We start from the raw sequence: 15,807 nt of genomic DNA on the forward strand, positions 1-15,807 counted from the left end.
TTCATTCTAGAATGAAAGTCATAACTCTCTGAACATTATAAAGATTTTGCATGCGAAAGTTCAAAATTTTCTGATGCATAAAACTATTATTAATCATAAAATGAAAATTACTTTGCATGTTAGATAGGCAACATGTGAAAAGAAAAAAGGTATAAGAAATACCTTGCTTTACAAACGTTAAGACTTAATAAAAAAAATGTGATATTTTGCATATGAAAGCACTGTAATGTTTACTGATACTGTACCAAATTTCATTAACGTTTGCTTACTAATTTAAAAGTTATGGCATGAAAACTATAACATGCACAAAATGGTTTCGAAGTCGGTCCCAGGAACAGAGCCCATGCTGAAAGAGGACTGTTGATTACCATTGATTGGAACAACATTTAGTCAGATAAGTTGGGCTATCTGCTGTATCCACTGAAAAGCTAATAGACCAAAAGAAGGAGCATCAAAAAGCAAATATGAATTCTTACCAGAATGACAAGGATCTCCCTCAATTGCAGCCTCAGATACCTCCCAGAAGAACACCATGGAACCGAATACATGTCTCCATCTCACTACGCATAAGATCACTGACAGTCTCAACTGAGAGTGACCTCATTCGCGATTGTTGTGCGACACTAGATACCAGATGTGGGGCATGAGAGACCCAACTTGTTTCTCTGCCAAAAATAATAATCCGGGAATTCATACCGTAAATTGGCTTGTCAAACAAATTTTTTTTAACGAAAATCAACTATGTAACACATAGCATTAGTGATACTTGGTCAAGAAAAAAGTGATAATATCTGAACAAGGTACTTATATACAGTACCAGGATAGAGGGCACATTGATATAGATGAAGAGTGTCAGGAGACAAATATCGTCAAGGGCAATAGAAACCCTGGCAGTCAAGTAGTAGCCATAAGTGTGAATGGAGGCAAGTATGTTTTGGTAAGTTTCAAGCCTTCTACAATTTGTCACAAAGGGGTTTTGGAGGAATTTGTGACATAAGGCAGACTGGCTTTACTCTAACATGGATAATGATTTACCTAGCCAAATCTATCATTTATTTCACCATTATACATGGCTATCTTGTCCCATAATTGTAAGAGTTAACATTAATTCAGCATAGTATGCATACACTTCTTGAGTGACCATTGTTCCACAAGACACATGGAGAAAAAATTCAGAGAACAGGTAATAATGAACAAGTTAACAAATGTAAATAAAACTATATTCAGTTTTACTTAAATATGTTAATTTATCCTTTATTACCTGTTTTTCAAACGGTTTTTTTTTGCATTGTCATACAGCAATAAGTGCAATTTAGCTGTTCCTCTTCAGCAAGGGCCTATGGTTGTTTTTATTAATATTGTAGTTGACTATATTCTCCATAGTTTCTGTAATCTGATGCAAAACATACTACATATAAATAACAATCCTAATAATTCTGACCAACAAAATTAGAAGGAAAAGTGCAAGTTCAGTATGGTGTCATTCATTTTTTAGCCAGAAATCAAGGCAGGAAGAGGCAACTATGATGAACAAGTGTTATCCAATAATCCTTCAATATTTGTAGAATGTTCCTTCACAAATATAAATTAACCAAAACTGTACATTGTGTTATTTGATCAAGTAGTCAAGCATTTGTTCACCACTATATCTTGGGGTTATTACTTTTTCCTTGTATCCCAGTGTTAGAATTTCGTAAAAAAAATCATTTAAGCAATGTTTAAAAGCTTAGATGTTACTCTTTTCATCTATTAAAATTCTGTGATTGGCTATGTATCATTTCTTCTACGTAATTTACCCAAATGTTTTCAGTATATCAAGTTGGTAAGGCTAAATTTCAGTAATGGGACTTTTGAAACATAATACACTATTTGAAAGTATGAATGTTTGCTTTATTTTTGAAAACACTCTTCTCCATCATTCTTAATGTTTTGATGGATTCAATGTAATTTTTATAAAAATTATCATCACTTAGGTTACGTGTCTGTAAGACATGTCATCTTGGGCCTTAACTGTTTAGCACTGTAAAAGTATAGTAACATGGTAGTAGAAATTGCACAGAGCTAATACATTTCTGACTTTCCTAGCATTTGGCTACCACAAAATACATTAAATTAACCTTGAATGCATACAGCTATATGTCAATGCAGGTTACAATTACAAAAAGTTATCAATGTGATTTTACTTTCCACTTCTCTCACATTACTCATATACAGCAAATAAATACAATTATAGTACTAAGGATCATATGCCTTTGAGATTGTTGTTATACCAAACGAATATGAAAGCAAAAACCTCTGTTTTCTGAGAATTATGAATCCTCCTTTGCACTATTCTGACTATGGGCTGAGTTTCTTAAACCCACTATTTATTTTATCTAACTTATGGTTAGAAATAACCATATACAATTAAATAAAAGTATAATACACATTTGTATGCAAACTATACACACACTCACTCTACATATGCACAATACTTTGAGTACTTTCTAACAACATGCATCTAATAGTGAAATAAATGTGAAACATACAGCAAAAAATTAACAATTTTATAGGTTTACCTGCTTTGAGAGGTAGGTGGGTTAAAAGTCCAGCAGTTATTAGTACCAGGCAAAGAAGATGTTAGTGAAGAGACCAAGACATCATTGCCATTGGTGCTGCTAGGGCTAGACTTTGTTGGCCAGCTAAAAAGGTCTGAATCTTTGATTGTGCTCAAAGATAGAGGAGATCGTGCCACACTCCCTGGTGTGACATGTGGGTCATCTTCAATATTTTTCATCTGTGAAGTACCTTTCCATGGCTTTCCAGGCTCAAACTCAGCTACTAAATCAGTCAGGTTGTATGCTGATTGGGTTTTTGAACTACTTGCTGGAGAAGTGGTAGGTAATGATTCTTTTCTTTCCCCTGAGGAAGTGCCATTAGAAGTAATTCCTTTGGTAGAATTACTAGTGGGAGTACTGGGATTACTTCCAACAGTGCTATTTGTAGTGGTGTTGGCAGTTACAGATGGTGAGGGCTGTGGCCAATCACTATGAGTGCCTGATAGACTAGACCACGTGCTATCACCCTGAGTCAGAAGAGGGTGCAAATTTGGACTGGAATGTGGTGAAGATAAAGAAGATGATGAGAGTGCAGATGATGTTGTGGGCTTTGCCATGGTTCCTGGTGCCCGACTAAAGTCTCCAAAACCATTGGAACTTCCCCCACAATTAGCACCTGGATTAGTTCCTATATCATCTTTTTCAAGGAAAGAATTTTTCCAATGAGGAAGATGGGATTGAGACTGGCCAAGTGGAGTGTCTTTCAGTGACAGGTCACGTAAGTCAGGATTAATAGTGGACATGGGATCCAGACTGGGCTTAAAGAGATCGCTAGAGGACGGCTGAGAGCTTGATATGACTGGCTGGTGAGGGAACTGCTGTTTGAAAAATGAAAAATCAGAATTATATAGATCCATATTACAAAAGATATGGTTTGCTCATGGTTAACACAAAATTACAACTAGACAAGGTAAGTGAAAAACTTATGCTTTTTTTGTAAGTTAACTACAAAAATATATACAAGACTAATAATAAAATACTAAAAATTAAACAGGCAAATAGAAAAGTTCAATGTTATCACATTAAGAAAAAAATGCATGATATTTCCATATTAAACTAATTTTTCTTTATATTTGTTCAATTCCAGCATCCCCCACTGATTCTTTAGAAAACATTATGCAACAGTTCCTGCCTACTGCTTCAAACAATATTGCATTTATTTTACTGTACTGTTTGATATATGTCAGCCCTCACCTGCTGCTTCAGAAAAAGGGCCTGCTGAGCAGTTATCTGGTTCTGGAGGTTAAGAATCCTTTGTTTAGTTTGTGCGATATGAACATTCAGCTGCAAGGAAGGATTTCCCTTTCCTAATGACTGAGGCTGGATCAGCTGCTGTTGAAACTGATGCAGTACTTTGATCTGTTGCAGCAACTGATATAACAGTTGCAAAGTCTGAGGAGCTAATGGCTGGTTCAAAATCTGGGAATGAAAAAGTAAGTTGCAAAATTATTTTGAATAGAGAAATAAGCTTTTTTTAAAACCTTTTAGAACATAATAACTAAGAGAGAGCCAATAAGCTCACTGAAATTGTCAGTTAAACTTCTAGTTTCAAAACTCTACTATGGAGCATTTTGCTATTTGTATTATTTGTTTTTTTTTTTTTCTAAAACCCACTTCACTACATGCCTTTAGACCTCATGCAAGAAAAAACTGGAACATACTTAACAGAAAATTTAAAAGTATTGAAATTAATGCTCAACAAAGTTGCACATACACACCACTTAGCAACTACCATACCTTTCACCAAATTTTTCATTACACAAGCATGTTCCTAAATTTAGTAAACTTATTTTCAGATCATGTACAGAGGGTTATGAGGAAGATTAATTACTTCAGTCACCAAACAGTTCATACATACACCAATACTAAAGATAACCACATGAAAACTGTAAATTGTAAATTCATGCAGAGAAATCACTTAAAAAAAAAAAAGGTTTTTCAATAACAAAACTGTTTTCATACTGAAATATAAAATTATTTCAAACTCTATTAACTGATTGCAATTACAAATCATCACATTACTTTATATTTTCAAACAACCAAAACCCCACCTGTAACCTAAAGTAACGAACACTTTCAACATTTAATGAATAAAAACCTCAAATATACAAAAAAAAAACTAGTAAATATCCTTGAAATGTTATGTAAAAGTACTATAAAAGAATATAAAAGTCGACAGACCATAATTTCTACATAGAAACCTAGAAGGAGAATTTTAATTTTCAAAAAATTAACTCATAAATGGGCAGTTACCTTAGGTTGACAGAAAAACCTTAAGAGTTTTCAGACTGATTTTTATAAATGTTAATTTAGAAGTTATTTCATATACTGAAAATAATAATGTAATAACAAAATTATACAAATCATGTTACAAATATAAGCTTCATAGATACTGCACAAAGACTACTGCAAGAGAATTATTCTTTTACTGTAGTCCATAACTGCACTAGAAAGTATTTTAAACACTGAAAAACTATTAAAAAACCAGATTTTATGGATACAAGTTTTGAAATTGCTGTTTTAGCAGAGAGTTACACAATGAGCTATCTGAACTTTGTCAATGCAAGAAACTGAACCCTAGGTTTTAAGTTTATAAGTCAATAAACCCTTGACCCCATTAATTTAAACCACGGTACCCATTACCCTTTTATAACGGGCTCGGTATAAAATACACAAGTTCATATATACATTTACACACGTTAAGTATTTATACTATAACTTTTAATGCATTATGTGTATCTTCACAAAATTTGGTAGACTTTTAGTAAACATTACAAGTCTCTTGTACATAAAACAAATTGGATTTTTTAATGAAGTATTTTTATTAAAAATTTGCTTGTGAATATATCAAGTCTGTTTCATTCCTAGTCCAAGAGTGAAGTGATTTTCATGTTATGATTAAAAAGACTATTCTTCGTCACCAAAATCTCAAACACCATTTGTGTAATCTCAAACCTCATAAGTACATTTCAATCATTTGTTTTCAGTAAAACTTTATATTTTATTTGTTTTATCTATAAGGGGATCGGTCAATTTGACTGACCTCGTGACCACCAAAAAAAAATCAAAATAAATCTAAATTACCATTAATTATTTCTAGAATGACTTAAAATTGTAACATGAAACTACATTCCTTTATCCTAAGCAACTTTAAACTTGTAATACTAGACATCTATTTATATTCCAATCTTCTTGTTTTATTGATCTCTGAGTATCCTTTGAACAACTAACTTCTACTATTCATGCCATTATAAGTTGTAATTCTACTGGGGAACACGGAGCTCATGTTACGCTATTCAATTAAATCACCCACGAGTTACTACAAGTCTGAGCTGCTCACGTTTGTGCCTCATGAAACATTTTTATATTAATATCATTATATATTTTACATAATCTAACCTTAATTAGCATATATTCAAACTTACTGGAAAACTTCACAAATTATTCCTTGCAAAATGGCTATTTTGCAGCATATATCCTATATCATAGAAGAGAATGGGGTGCAGCTTTGATGATAAAAATATCAGACACGTCAATAAAATTACTGTATGAACATCTACATGCAGGAAAATTAACTTTTTACTTAGCCTTCCATATTTTTGTTTTCACTCAGTGTCAGAAAATACGTTAAAAAAGAAAGCACCTATACAAAATCAAGGCAGTCTAATTAAATGGCCCTTTTTAAATATTAAAAACAAAACTACTGTAAAATTGTAACAGATCTACCTGTGGATTCAAGTGGCCTGCTTGAACAGCCATTTGAATCTGCTGGACCAAATGCTTCAATTGGGCTGTTGATGGCAAGTTTTGCTGGTTTATTCTGCCAGTCTGGCTACCTAGACCATTCTGAAAAGTAGCCTGTGTAAAATATAATGTGAAAAATTACTCCACCAAGAAGTAACAAAATACATTAAAATATGTATTATTCTATTCAAAGTTTTCTTTTCATTATATTTCTTTATTTTGATAAACTGTGACTTTTGAAAACTTCACAATACTTTTCAGGAATTTTTATGTACATGTGAGAATGCATCTTATCAAAGAAGTTAAAAAAAAACTTATTTAGTATTGGTTTGTAACATACATTACATTTAAATCATCAAATTAATTTTTATAATTTCAATACTGAATGAGTCATATGAAAAACAAAAGCTTACAAAAATAAATAGAAACAGTTACGTTCACATTTAAACTTCAAAGTTTTGTAGTTGCAGAATAAAGTTTCCAAGCAAAATAAATACTATTAATGTACAGAACTTATTAATCTACTACTGGATTATTGTAAGAAATATAGCACACCTGAATATTCATCTCTGTAGCAACTTCTCTTTTTACAAGAGAAATGTTATTTTTCACTTTTTCTTAATTCATTTTACAAACAAATAACAGCTTGTATGGTTAGAGACTAAAGACACAAATTTACTAGAATAAATTTGTCATGAGATAAGTTTAATATCATAATAAACAAACAGAGCTACTTACAGAACCAAATGATAGTGGAGGTTGCTGCTGTTGTTGCAATATTTTCTGAACCAAAGAAGGATTCAAACCACTAATACTGTTACCCATACTGAGACTAGATGCTTGGCTACCTATTGCTGGGTTAAGTAGACTAGGAGTATTGCTATTGATGCCTGGGTTCTGCAGTGACAGAAAAAACAAACAAGCATGCAATTCAGAATTACGTAAGTCTCACACTTAGCAATAAATACTTCAAAATACAGATTAAGAACTGTTTATAAACATGAAGTTCACAAGTTTTTATATGGGAAGTAGAAAATGATTACAAGCTCAAACAATACAGAAACTGGAGTTGCAAACTTATGTTTTAACATTATTTTCTACACATTTTCTAGCTCAAAATTATTGAAGGAGATGAGAATAATGATGTGCAAATGTGCACTTAAGAGTTACACAAAGTCACTGTGGTTAAGGTAAGTGCATGTGGTGAACTAATCCTGTAAAGAAATAGTATCTGTGAAGAGAAATATTTTGAATGTTTTCTTATATATATTGTGCCACATTTTTATACACAAGACAACACAGTGCTTTAAGAAATCCAGAAGATTAACAAAAGTTCTGTTTAAATAGTTGTTTTTTGCCAGCCAAATCTTGGAGTACTGTTCATCCAGGAATAACATACAGATAAGATAAAAAATAATAATAATGTAGTATACAATACAGAAGTTTTTCTCAAAACACTCGTACTCCAATTAATATCAGACTGACTAGAAGTATATCAAAACTGACAATCGTACCTTAATAGGTGGTTTGAATCCCTGATTTACACCACCATATCCACAAATCTGTGGCCCTTGGAAGCTGGTAGAACCATGGAAGTTAACTGGACCAAAAGAATGGTCAATGGAATTGTCAATCATACCAAATTCATCTGACACACCTCCATGTCTCAACTTGACTCGCCCCACACTACTATAATTGTCTATATCTGCCACATTATGCACATCTCGGTTCGATCCAACATGTAGTTCACCTATTATGATAAATCAATTTACTGAGGATCTAAACAGGAAAAATCTTTGAAGTCAAATTAATTTTAAGTATGCAAGTACATATACATATAAGGACATCTGAAAGCAGTTTGTTTGTTTTTTTGTTGATTATATCTGTTAGATTTTTTCTTATGTACCAGTGTTTTCAGGGCTTATCACAAAGTTTGCTAACTATTAAAGAAAAGCTATTCTAATCAAAAATATTCATTTGGAAATTTTTTGTTACACCATCCAAAAAATTATTTCCTATATTATAAGTAAGCAAAACCCAAGATGAATTCAAAGTGTCCAAAATAATTACCTTGTAGCTGTCAATAACTGGAGGTATTAATTACTGATTGATTGTTGGGTTAATCATCATAAATAACCTATTTAATCACTTGTCAATATTGTTTTTAAAATGCAAGTTATACCAATCCAAGACACACATTGATCTTTCAAGTTCTTTGTAGGCACTAATGGGTTCTCACTTCAAATGGTTTGATTTCTATTATAAATTATTCAAAACTGTTTTCTTATAAATCTGAGTGGTACATATTCAATATCATTTATTTATGATCTTTAACAAAACTTCTGTCAAAATAGGAAAAACAGAATTAAATTTTATGCTAATGATTAGAAAGAGTCCAAAAATGTTCTGCTTAACTTTATTAAGGTAAAAATAAAAAAAACTTATTTCATCATTACAGTCTCTCGATAGTTATGAATTTTATACAAATTATTCTGGGGTTCTGATTGAAAAGGAAAAAACAAAACAAAACAATTTAATCAATTTTCAACAAAGACAGCTCTACACCAGATAGTTCCATAAGAAATTAATGCAACATGGGTAAACATGGTCATAAAATGATTAACACACAACAGTTCCACAAAGACCATTTTTTGTAACATCTGCATTGTTGTGCAAGTGAACAGTTCATTTGTTATTGGATACAAAAACTTAAAGCTGAAGAATATCAACAAGCATGAAAATATAGTTATTAACTACTGTCTCTTCAGGCTGTGCTGATTCTGTTGAAGTGTTTGACTAGTCAATGAAATGGTTCATTTGGTTTAGATTACAGATGAGGTTTGAGAAGGGTATTTTTCAAGTCAATGTTCATTCAGAAAGATCAACTGAATTTGTAGTTTATCTTTAAAATTGCCACAAAATAAATGCATTATTCATTATGTATTTTGCATATTTTATTTTTGTAATAAAGATTATTCAAATATATTTTTCTCTTGGTCTCAAATGAATTTTTCTACTTGGTTGTTAAAGACATAATTAGGCAAATGCCTTGTGAGAAATAAACAGAGAAAATCATGATATTTTAATACATTTTTTTAAAAATTAATTTGAAACAAAATCTGTACTAATTAAAGTCAAAAGTTTAGACTTACTTAAAGCATCCTCTAGGTTCATGTTGTTTTGCCTTAAGGCATGATCTACATCATCCTTCTGGAATAAAAATAAAATCAAATCAGAAGTATATTTAAAAATAAAAACTAATACTTCAGGGCTCGATTTTTAGGAAATTTCCAGAATGTCCTTTGGATAACCTCGGTTACAGGTCAATTACAACTTTGATGTTTTTATACCTTACTTACTTCCAAAATGTACAATTAATGTTTAGTTGGCAATTTTACACCTTTATTCACCTGATTTTTGATACCTTATTTCCAGAGAATTTTCGTTACACTAGAAGAAAACAAGTCCAAACCATGCTAATGTTACACAGTATCTTAAAGAAACAGTCAATGACATACAAAACTCTTAAACAGAACAGCAATCTTGGCCAATCACATTCAAAGTTTTCAATCTAACCAGCTTGGTATGCCCACCAAGTACAGCAGAGTACAGACTGTAGTAAGACTAGAAAAATTGTCAGAAACAGTACCTATGGATTTCTGTACAACCACTGTTAAAACTGGCAATGGGAAACCACTGCCCTCATATACGACAGTTTTATAACAAACCCTTCTGAAATGGGAACTACACTACCGGGCTATTGTCAAGATGCATAGTTGTCAAACAGAACATAACCAGATGTGGTAAAATGGACTGTAATGGTATGATGAAGCTCCAAAATATTTTAATGTAACACATTCAACTTTCTGTATAATGCTAAAATATCAAATACTTTTGAGTAAACAACTGTTAAAATGGAATTTATTTTTTTACTTAAGTTTTGAATTTAATAGAAGTGAACTGATTACTTTTGAAATTTACATCAACAAAAGATACATAATTTGACAATTATATGTAGTTCCTAATTTCCACAAAACCTTACCATATATTTATTTATTCTTAATTTATATCTTTTATAAATTGTACATATATTGCTAAGGAAAACCACCTTCTGCTCCACATAACTCCTTTGTCTCTACTTGATGAATTTTGCTATTCTAATTATTATGAAAATTGCACCTTTTACATCCAAAAATGGTTAAGCATTTTAGGCTAAGTGGGAAATTGAAAGAAGCAATAAAATAACTGCATTAACCAAAATATAGCATTTTTTAACTTTATTAAAAGTCATTTTTTTTCAATTCAAAAATACAATAACAACATTAATAATTACAATTACAATAATAATTACAACATTCAACCCATAGTATCAAGTCATGATGACAAATCGATACTATGGGTTGAAACATTGTAATTATTAAAAATAGAACCTTCCTACTGTAAAAGTTACTGGTTATATTTTGGAATTAATAATTCAGTCAATAGTTTCCTCACTAAACATTAATTCTTACATTTTAATGTAACCTAAACATTCTATTATAATATGATTAAGCTTTCATAATCATTTAATCGTGTAATGCTTTTATGCACTATAAACTTTAAAAGTATGCATAATCAGAGGATTTATAGTTGTAATTTGTCAATGTATACAGCACTAAATTATGGACTTTTCGTATTTAAGAAAAACTGAGTCATAAATTTTAATGTAGATTTGGTCCACAGTTAACTTCAAGTAATATCTTAAGCAAAAAAATAACCTTTATATTTAGAATTTTCATGAGAAAATATTAGTATTTCTTTGGTCATTACTTCCACAGAAATAAACAACAACAACATAAAAAATAAACATACTTAAATTACCTTAAATCCCATCTCTGTGAGCAAACGGAATGGTTTACTTGCCCAAATCATGTCTTTGGTTATTGGCTTACCACCCTTTAAAGAGAAATCATCACTATCAAAACATTACACAGCAAAATGTACCATCTGCTAATAAAAATTGTTTTTTTTTGTGAAGTTTTACTGCTAATTTTCATAAATGAGTGAAGTAATTGTATCTTGTTTATTTAAGGATTACAAAATATATTAAAGTAAAAGGCTTTCAAATTATAAAAAGGAAATGATTATGTATCTCAACTTTTTCTTAATGAATGTTAATAGCCTTGCATTTCAAATACAACTAAATACACATTAAATACAAATTTTTAAAATGTGCATGTTACACACATCCTAGAGTTATGACACTAGAAACTTCTTAAAAAATGATCTAGCCCTTTTCTGTACAGTGAATCATGAATTGTGATGTATGTTCTTGTTAAGGAAGCATATCACAGAATGTCAGTAAAAAGTACTTCACACACACTATTGAGATTTATTAATTCTGGATTAAAGTGAAAATGGGGAGTGAAATCTTCTTTGTTCTATACCTTATTGAATATTACAAGTAACTTGGCCTACTTCGGAAGAAATGCTTACAGCTTGTAAAAGTTTACTACTAAAGTTAAACACAGAGAAAAGCATCCACTGACATTCTCTTACCAATGCATTTATTACAGTTCTGTTCTACACTTGAAATAATCTTAAGTACAACCAAGTCGTTAAAAATTCTAGATACAGATGGCAGCAAAACATACCTTATAATCTTGCTTCAAACTTTACTCAGCCCCCACCCCCAAGAAAACCAAACTTAACAGTATCCAATAAGATAGCAATAACATTAAAGCATTGATCTGTATAATCCCTCCCTGATTAAACTTTTCATATCCAGTATTTTCTGTGAAATTGATATGTCACTGGGCATTGAGACTTAAATATTCCAATTCAAAAAAACCTCTCACATTTTCAGAACTTAATTTCTTCTTTCCACAGAAACTTTAACCATTATTTTTCTATAATATAATATAGATAATAAATGGCATTTAAAATTATTATGCTCTTTACCTGCAAAAATCCCTGCCTATAGGACCTTTCATTTTATGCCTGAACTCATCAATTCTGCTAAATGTAATTTTTATGCATCCATGATTTAAAATCCATAATTAATCAAAATAACTATTGTAACATACATCTTTAATGAAATCACATTTTAACCACATTTATTTTTGTTTAAGTAAGTTAATTTTTTTTCACTTAGAAATACTTTTTGCTATCTTATGGATGGTTCATGTCTAAAAAATTAAAAAAAGAAATAGTGTGTACTTTGTTGCTTTTGAAAACCACTGATTAATGATATATGATAATCTCATACTTTAACTTATGTAAACTATTTTACAAATATGAAATTTAAGATGAAACTACAAAAAATTCAGAAGTTAACCTTTTCTTAAATACTGATTGCTATAAAACTATGAATAAACTAATAAATAACCTAAATGCATTTTTTTGGCAAGTGCACTCTCTTAAGCAATGGTGTAGAAGCACTCCCTTATTTCACTTTGTTTGGTGTCAGGTTTTGAAAAATAAAAAAAGGCCGCCATTTTTTACAGTAGGTGTCTGACTTGTTGGCGATAAATTTCAACAATAATCAGACAGCAGTCAATCCATTTGTTTTAAAATAATATATTCAAAACAAGTCAAACATATGTACAAAGAAAAAAAAAAGCTTTACACTATTTTATTACAAATATAGCATTTCTTCTACCATTTGCTGTTAACCTCCTGTCACCTTTGGAAGAATCCTACTTCTGGTCAGCCAACACTGGTTTCGACCTTAACTGGTTATTCTTAGACTTGCCAGTTACATTCCCTCCATGGGCTTCCATACATTGTTCTGCCAGCTTCATCATCTCATCCACATCTTGTGAAGTATCACCATAGATGTGCCACAAACTGAAACACAGTTTCTCCTGTGTCAGGTTTGACTTCTCTGAACTTCTGATGAAAACTTTATTTCATAAGTTCCTAGTGTTTCAGTAAGGCCACTTTTAACATGTCATAGTCCATGGCATCTTCTGCATATACTTGCAGGCCTTTTCCTGTGAGAAGGGGGCTGAGACAAACTGCCCAGTCACCTTTGTACCAGATTTAACTTTTGGCAAATCCTTCACATCTCTCCAGGAAAGCATCTATGTCATCCTTCTATTTATCAAATTTGGGCAGCTTGGGTCGGCTGGCCCTGACCCCCATTGTCATTCTTGGGTCCTTCCTTTTTTCTGTTGGGTGAGTTTCCAGTCTCTCTCCTCTTCTTCTTTTAGTCTTTATTCCTCTCTTCTCTATCTTTCCTCATCTCTCTCTTATGTTGTCACTCTTCTCTCTCTAATTCTTGTTGTTGTTTAACAAACTTTTGTAGTTCATCATCTTTGAGTCAAAGATGTTCACCTCTTTCAATCTACTTATCAAAGTTAGTCGACATGGTTATTTAGCGTGATTGTTATCTCTAAACTATTTTCACCACTATTACAGTTGTTCATACATAGACCTACTTCTGTTGTTGATCACGTCTTCTTTCACTGCTGTTCACCACTGTTTAATACTGGCTGGCTTGCCAAATGTCAGGTTTTGAAGAAAAAAAAAGGCCACGATTCTTTTACAGTAGGTGTCTGTGATTTGTTGGCAATAAATTTCAACAATAAATGGACAGCACTCAATCCACTTGTTTTAAAATAATATATTCAAAAGAAGTCAAATGTATGTACAAAAAAATGCTTTACACTATAGGTTATCACAGTTGAATCTACAGCTTTAAATAATTCTCTTTTTCATTGAAAGTCCACTCATTCTGGTTCAGTTATTTTAGAAGCCAACTGACAAGACAAATTATTTCTTCTCTTTTATCACAAAAGAATCAGTGATAAATTCCCTTACAGTTGAATCTACACTTTTAAATAATTCTCTTTCATTAAAAGTCCACTCATTCTGGTTCAGTTATTTTAGAAGCCAACTGACAAGACAAATTATTTCTTCTCTTTTATCACAAAAGAATCAGTGATAAATTCCCTTATGTTACCCCATGGGTTACCACAGTTGTATTCAAAGCTTTTACATCAAAAGTTCACACACATTGGTTCAATTATTTTAGAACCTAATTGGCAAGATAAATTATTCTTTTCTATCTCTGTTGTTACAATGCAAACAATGAAACTTTCACTTTATATATTGCCCTTTACAGCTGAACTGACAAGCACATAGCTTATCTTCACTTTTTACTAACTTCACTTCTTCCACTAACTTGGTCACCTATATATGTTGCCCAACTGAGGCCTAGAACGTTCTACAAACTATGAGATACTATGATGTAACAATACTCACTTAAAGCGAGGAGAAAAATACAAAAGATTTGAGTGAAGTGACTTCAATTCACAACAACTGAACTACACAATAAATGATTCATAAACAGTTAGGTAAACAAACTTGCCATAACTATCACTTCTAAAAATAACTTACTTTAACATTCGCACAATATAAACTAAATAATACTCTCATATTAAACTTAAAATGAACAGTCCTGTATATCTAACATATAGTGATATGAAAAATTACTTCTACACACCTCATAATCCTTGGGTTCTTAATGCCTTGGTATATAATGAAGCCCTTCATATTAGCCACTGCATTATATAAAAATGTTAAGTACCACAGCAAAAAAGACAAAACATCTTAAAATTCTGAATTTTCCCCCTTTAATTTCTCAATTTTTCCTGTGAATAACCTCAAAGATTAAAATTTTATACAAAAATAAAACCATTGATAAGTAGCTAGGATATTTAACGATTCAAATTGGGCGGTGTGATTGTAAGTTTATTACGTTTGAATTTAGTGGATTGCTGTAATAAACGTTGGCAGTTGTTAAATTCATAAAAGTTTATATATTTTAGAAAGCCATCTATCCAGGTATTTCTGAGTAATTTTGTAAAGTACTTACGTTGTTTCACAGACAAAATATTAACTAAAAGGACTGATAATTCTCTTCCAGTAGCATTTACATGTCATTAGTTTAACTCTTTCAGCACAGGCTCAATCCCTCAAAACAATGTTGTAACCATTTTGTGCTTGTTATAGTTTCATGCTATAACTTTTAAATTAGTAAGCGAATGTTAACAAAATTTGGTAGATTATCAGTAAGCATTACAATGCTTTCATACGCAAAATATAAATTTTTTTTAATTAAGACTTGAGGTTTGTAAAGCAATGTTTCTCTCCTGCTTTTTTTTTGCACATATTGTCTATTTATCATGCAAAATAATTTTCATCTTAACATTAAAAATACTTTTATGCATCATAAAATTTCAAAATTTCACATGTAAAATCTTTATAATGTCCAAATAGTTATCAAATGTTTCTTAAGAAAAAAACTTTATATTTCATTTGTTATTTTCAGTAATTAATCTCTGTACAGGTTTCGTAAATTTGACCGATCTCGCAACCACCATAAAAATTAGGAAATAAACAAATTATGCATCTTTCATTCCAGAATGAACACAAATTATAACACAAAAACATAAATGTTTAAACAAAATAACTTAAATCT

General features: G+C 31.2%; 1 protein-coding gene across 3 annotated transcripts in view; it reads right to left on the bottom strand.

Moving 5' to 3' along the window:
- LOC106465939 (protein Gawky-like) overlaps nucleotides 1–15,807 on the bottom strand; it is a 73,849-nt gene that overhangs the window by 15,733 nt on the left and 42,309 nt on the right. For 2 of the 3 annotated variants that reach the window (XM_022394439.1, XM_022394442.1), the window contains 7 exons: nucleotides 11,202–11,276; nucleotides 9,494–9,551; nucleotides 7,856–8,091; nucleotides 7,080–7,238; nucleotides 6,324–6,455; nucleotides 3,792–4,016; nucleotides 2,559–3,415 (listed from right to left, as the gene is read on the bottom strand). In XM_022394439.1, coding sequence (XP_022250147.1) covers nucleotides 2,559–3,415; nucleotides 3,792–4,016; nucleotides 6,324–6,455; nucleotides 7,080–7,238; nucleotides 7,856–8,091; nucleotides 9,494–9,551; nucleotides 11,202–11,276 — 1,742 coding nt within the window. The remainder of the gene's footprint in view (nucleotides 1–2,558; nucleotides 3,416–3,791; nucleotides 4,017–6,323; nucleotides 6,456–7,079; nucleotides 7,239–7,855; nucleotides 8,092–9,493; nucleotides 9,552–11,201; nucleotides 11,277–15,807) is intronic. The other variant, XM_022394446.1, reaches the window with a different exon arrangement.

Source organism: Limulus polyphemus, unplaced genomic scaffold (assembly GCF_000517525.1).
Source record: "Limulus polyphemus unplaced genomic scaffold, Limulus_polyphemus-2.1.2 Scaffold71, whole genome shotgun sequence".
NCBI classification, from domain to species: Eukaryota; Metazoa; Arthropoda; class Merostomata; order Xiphosura; family Limulidae; genus Limulus; species Limulus polyphemus.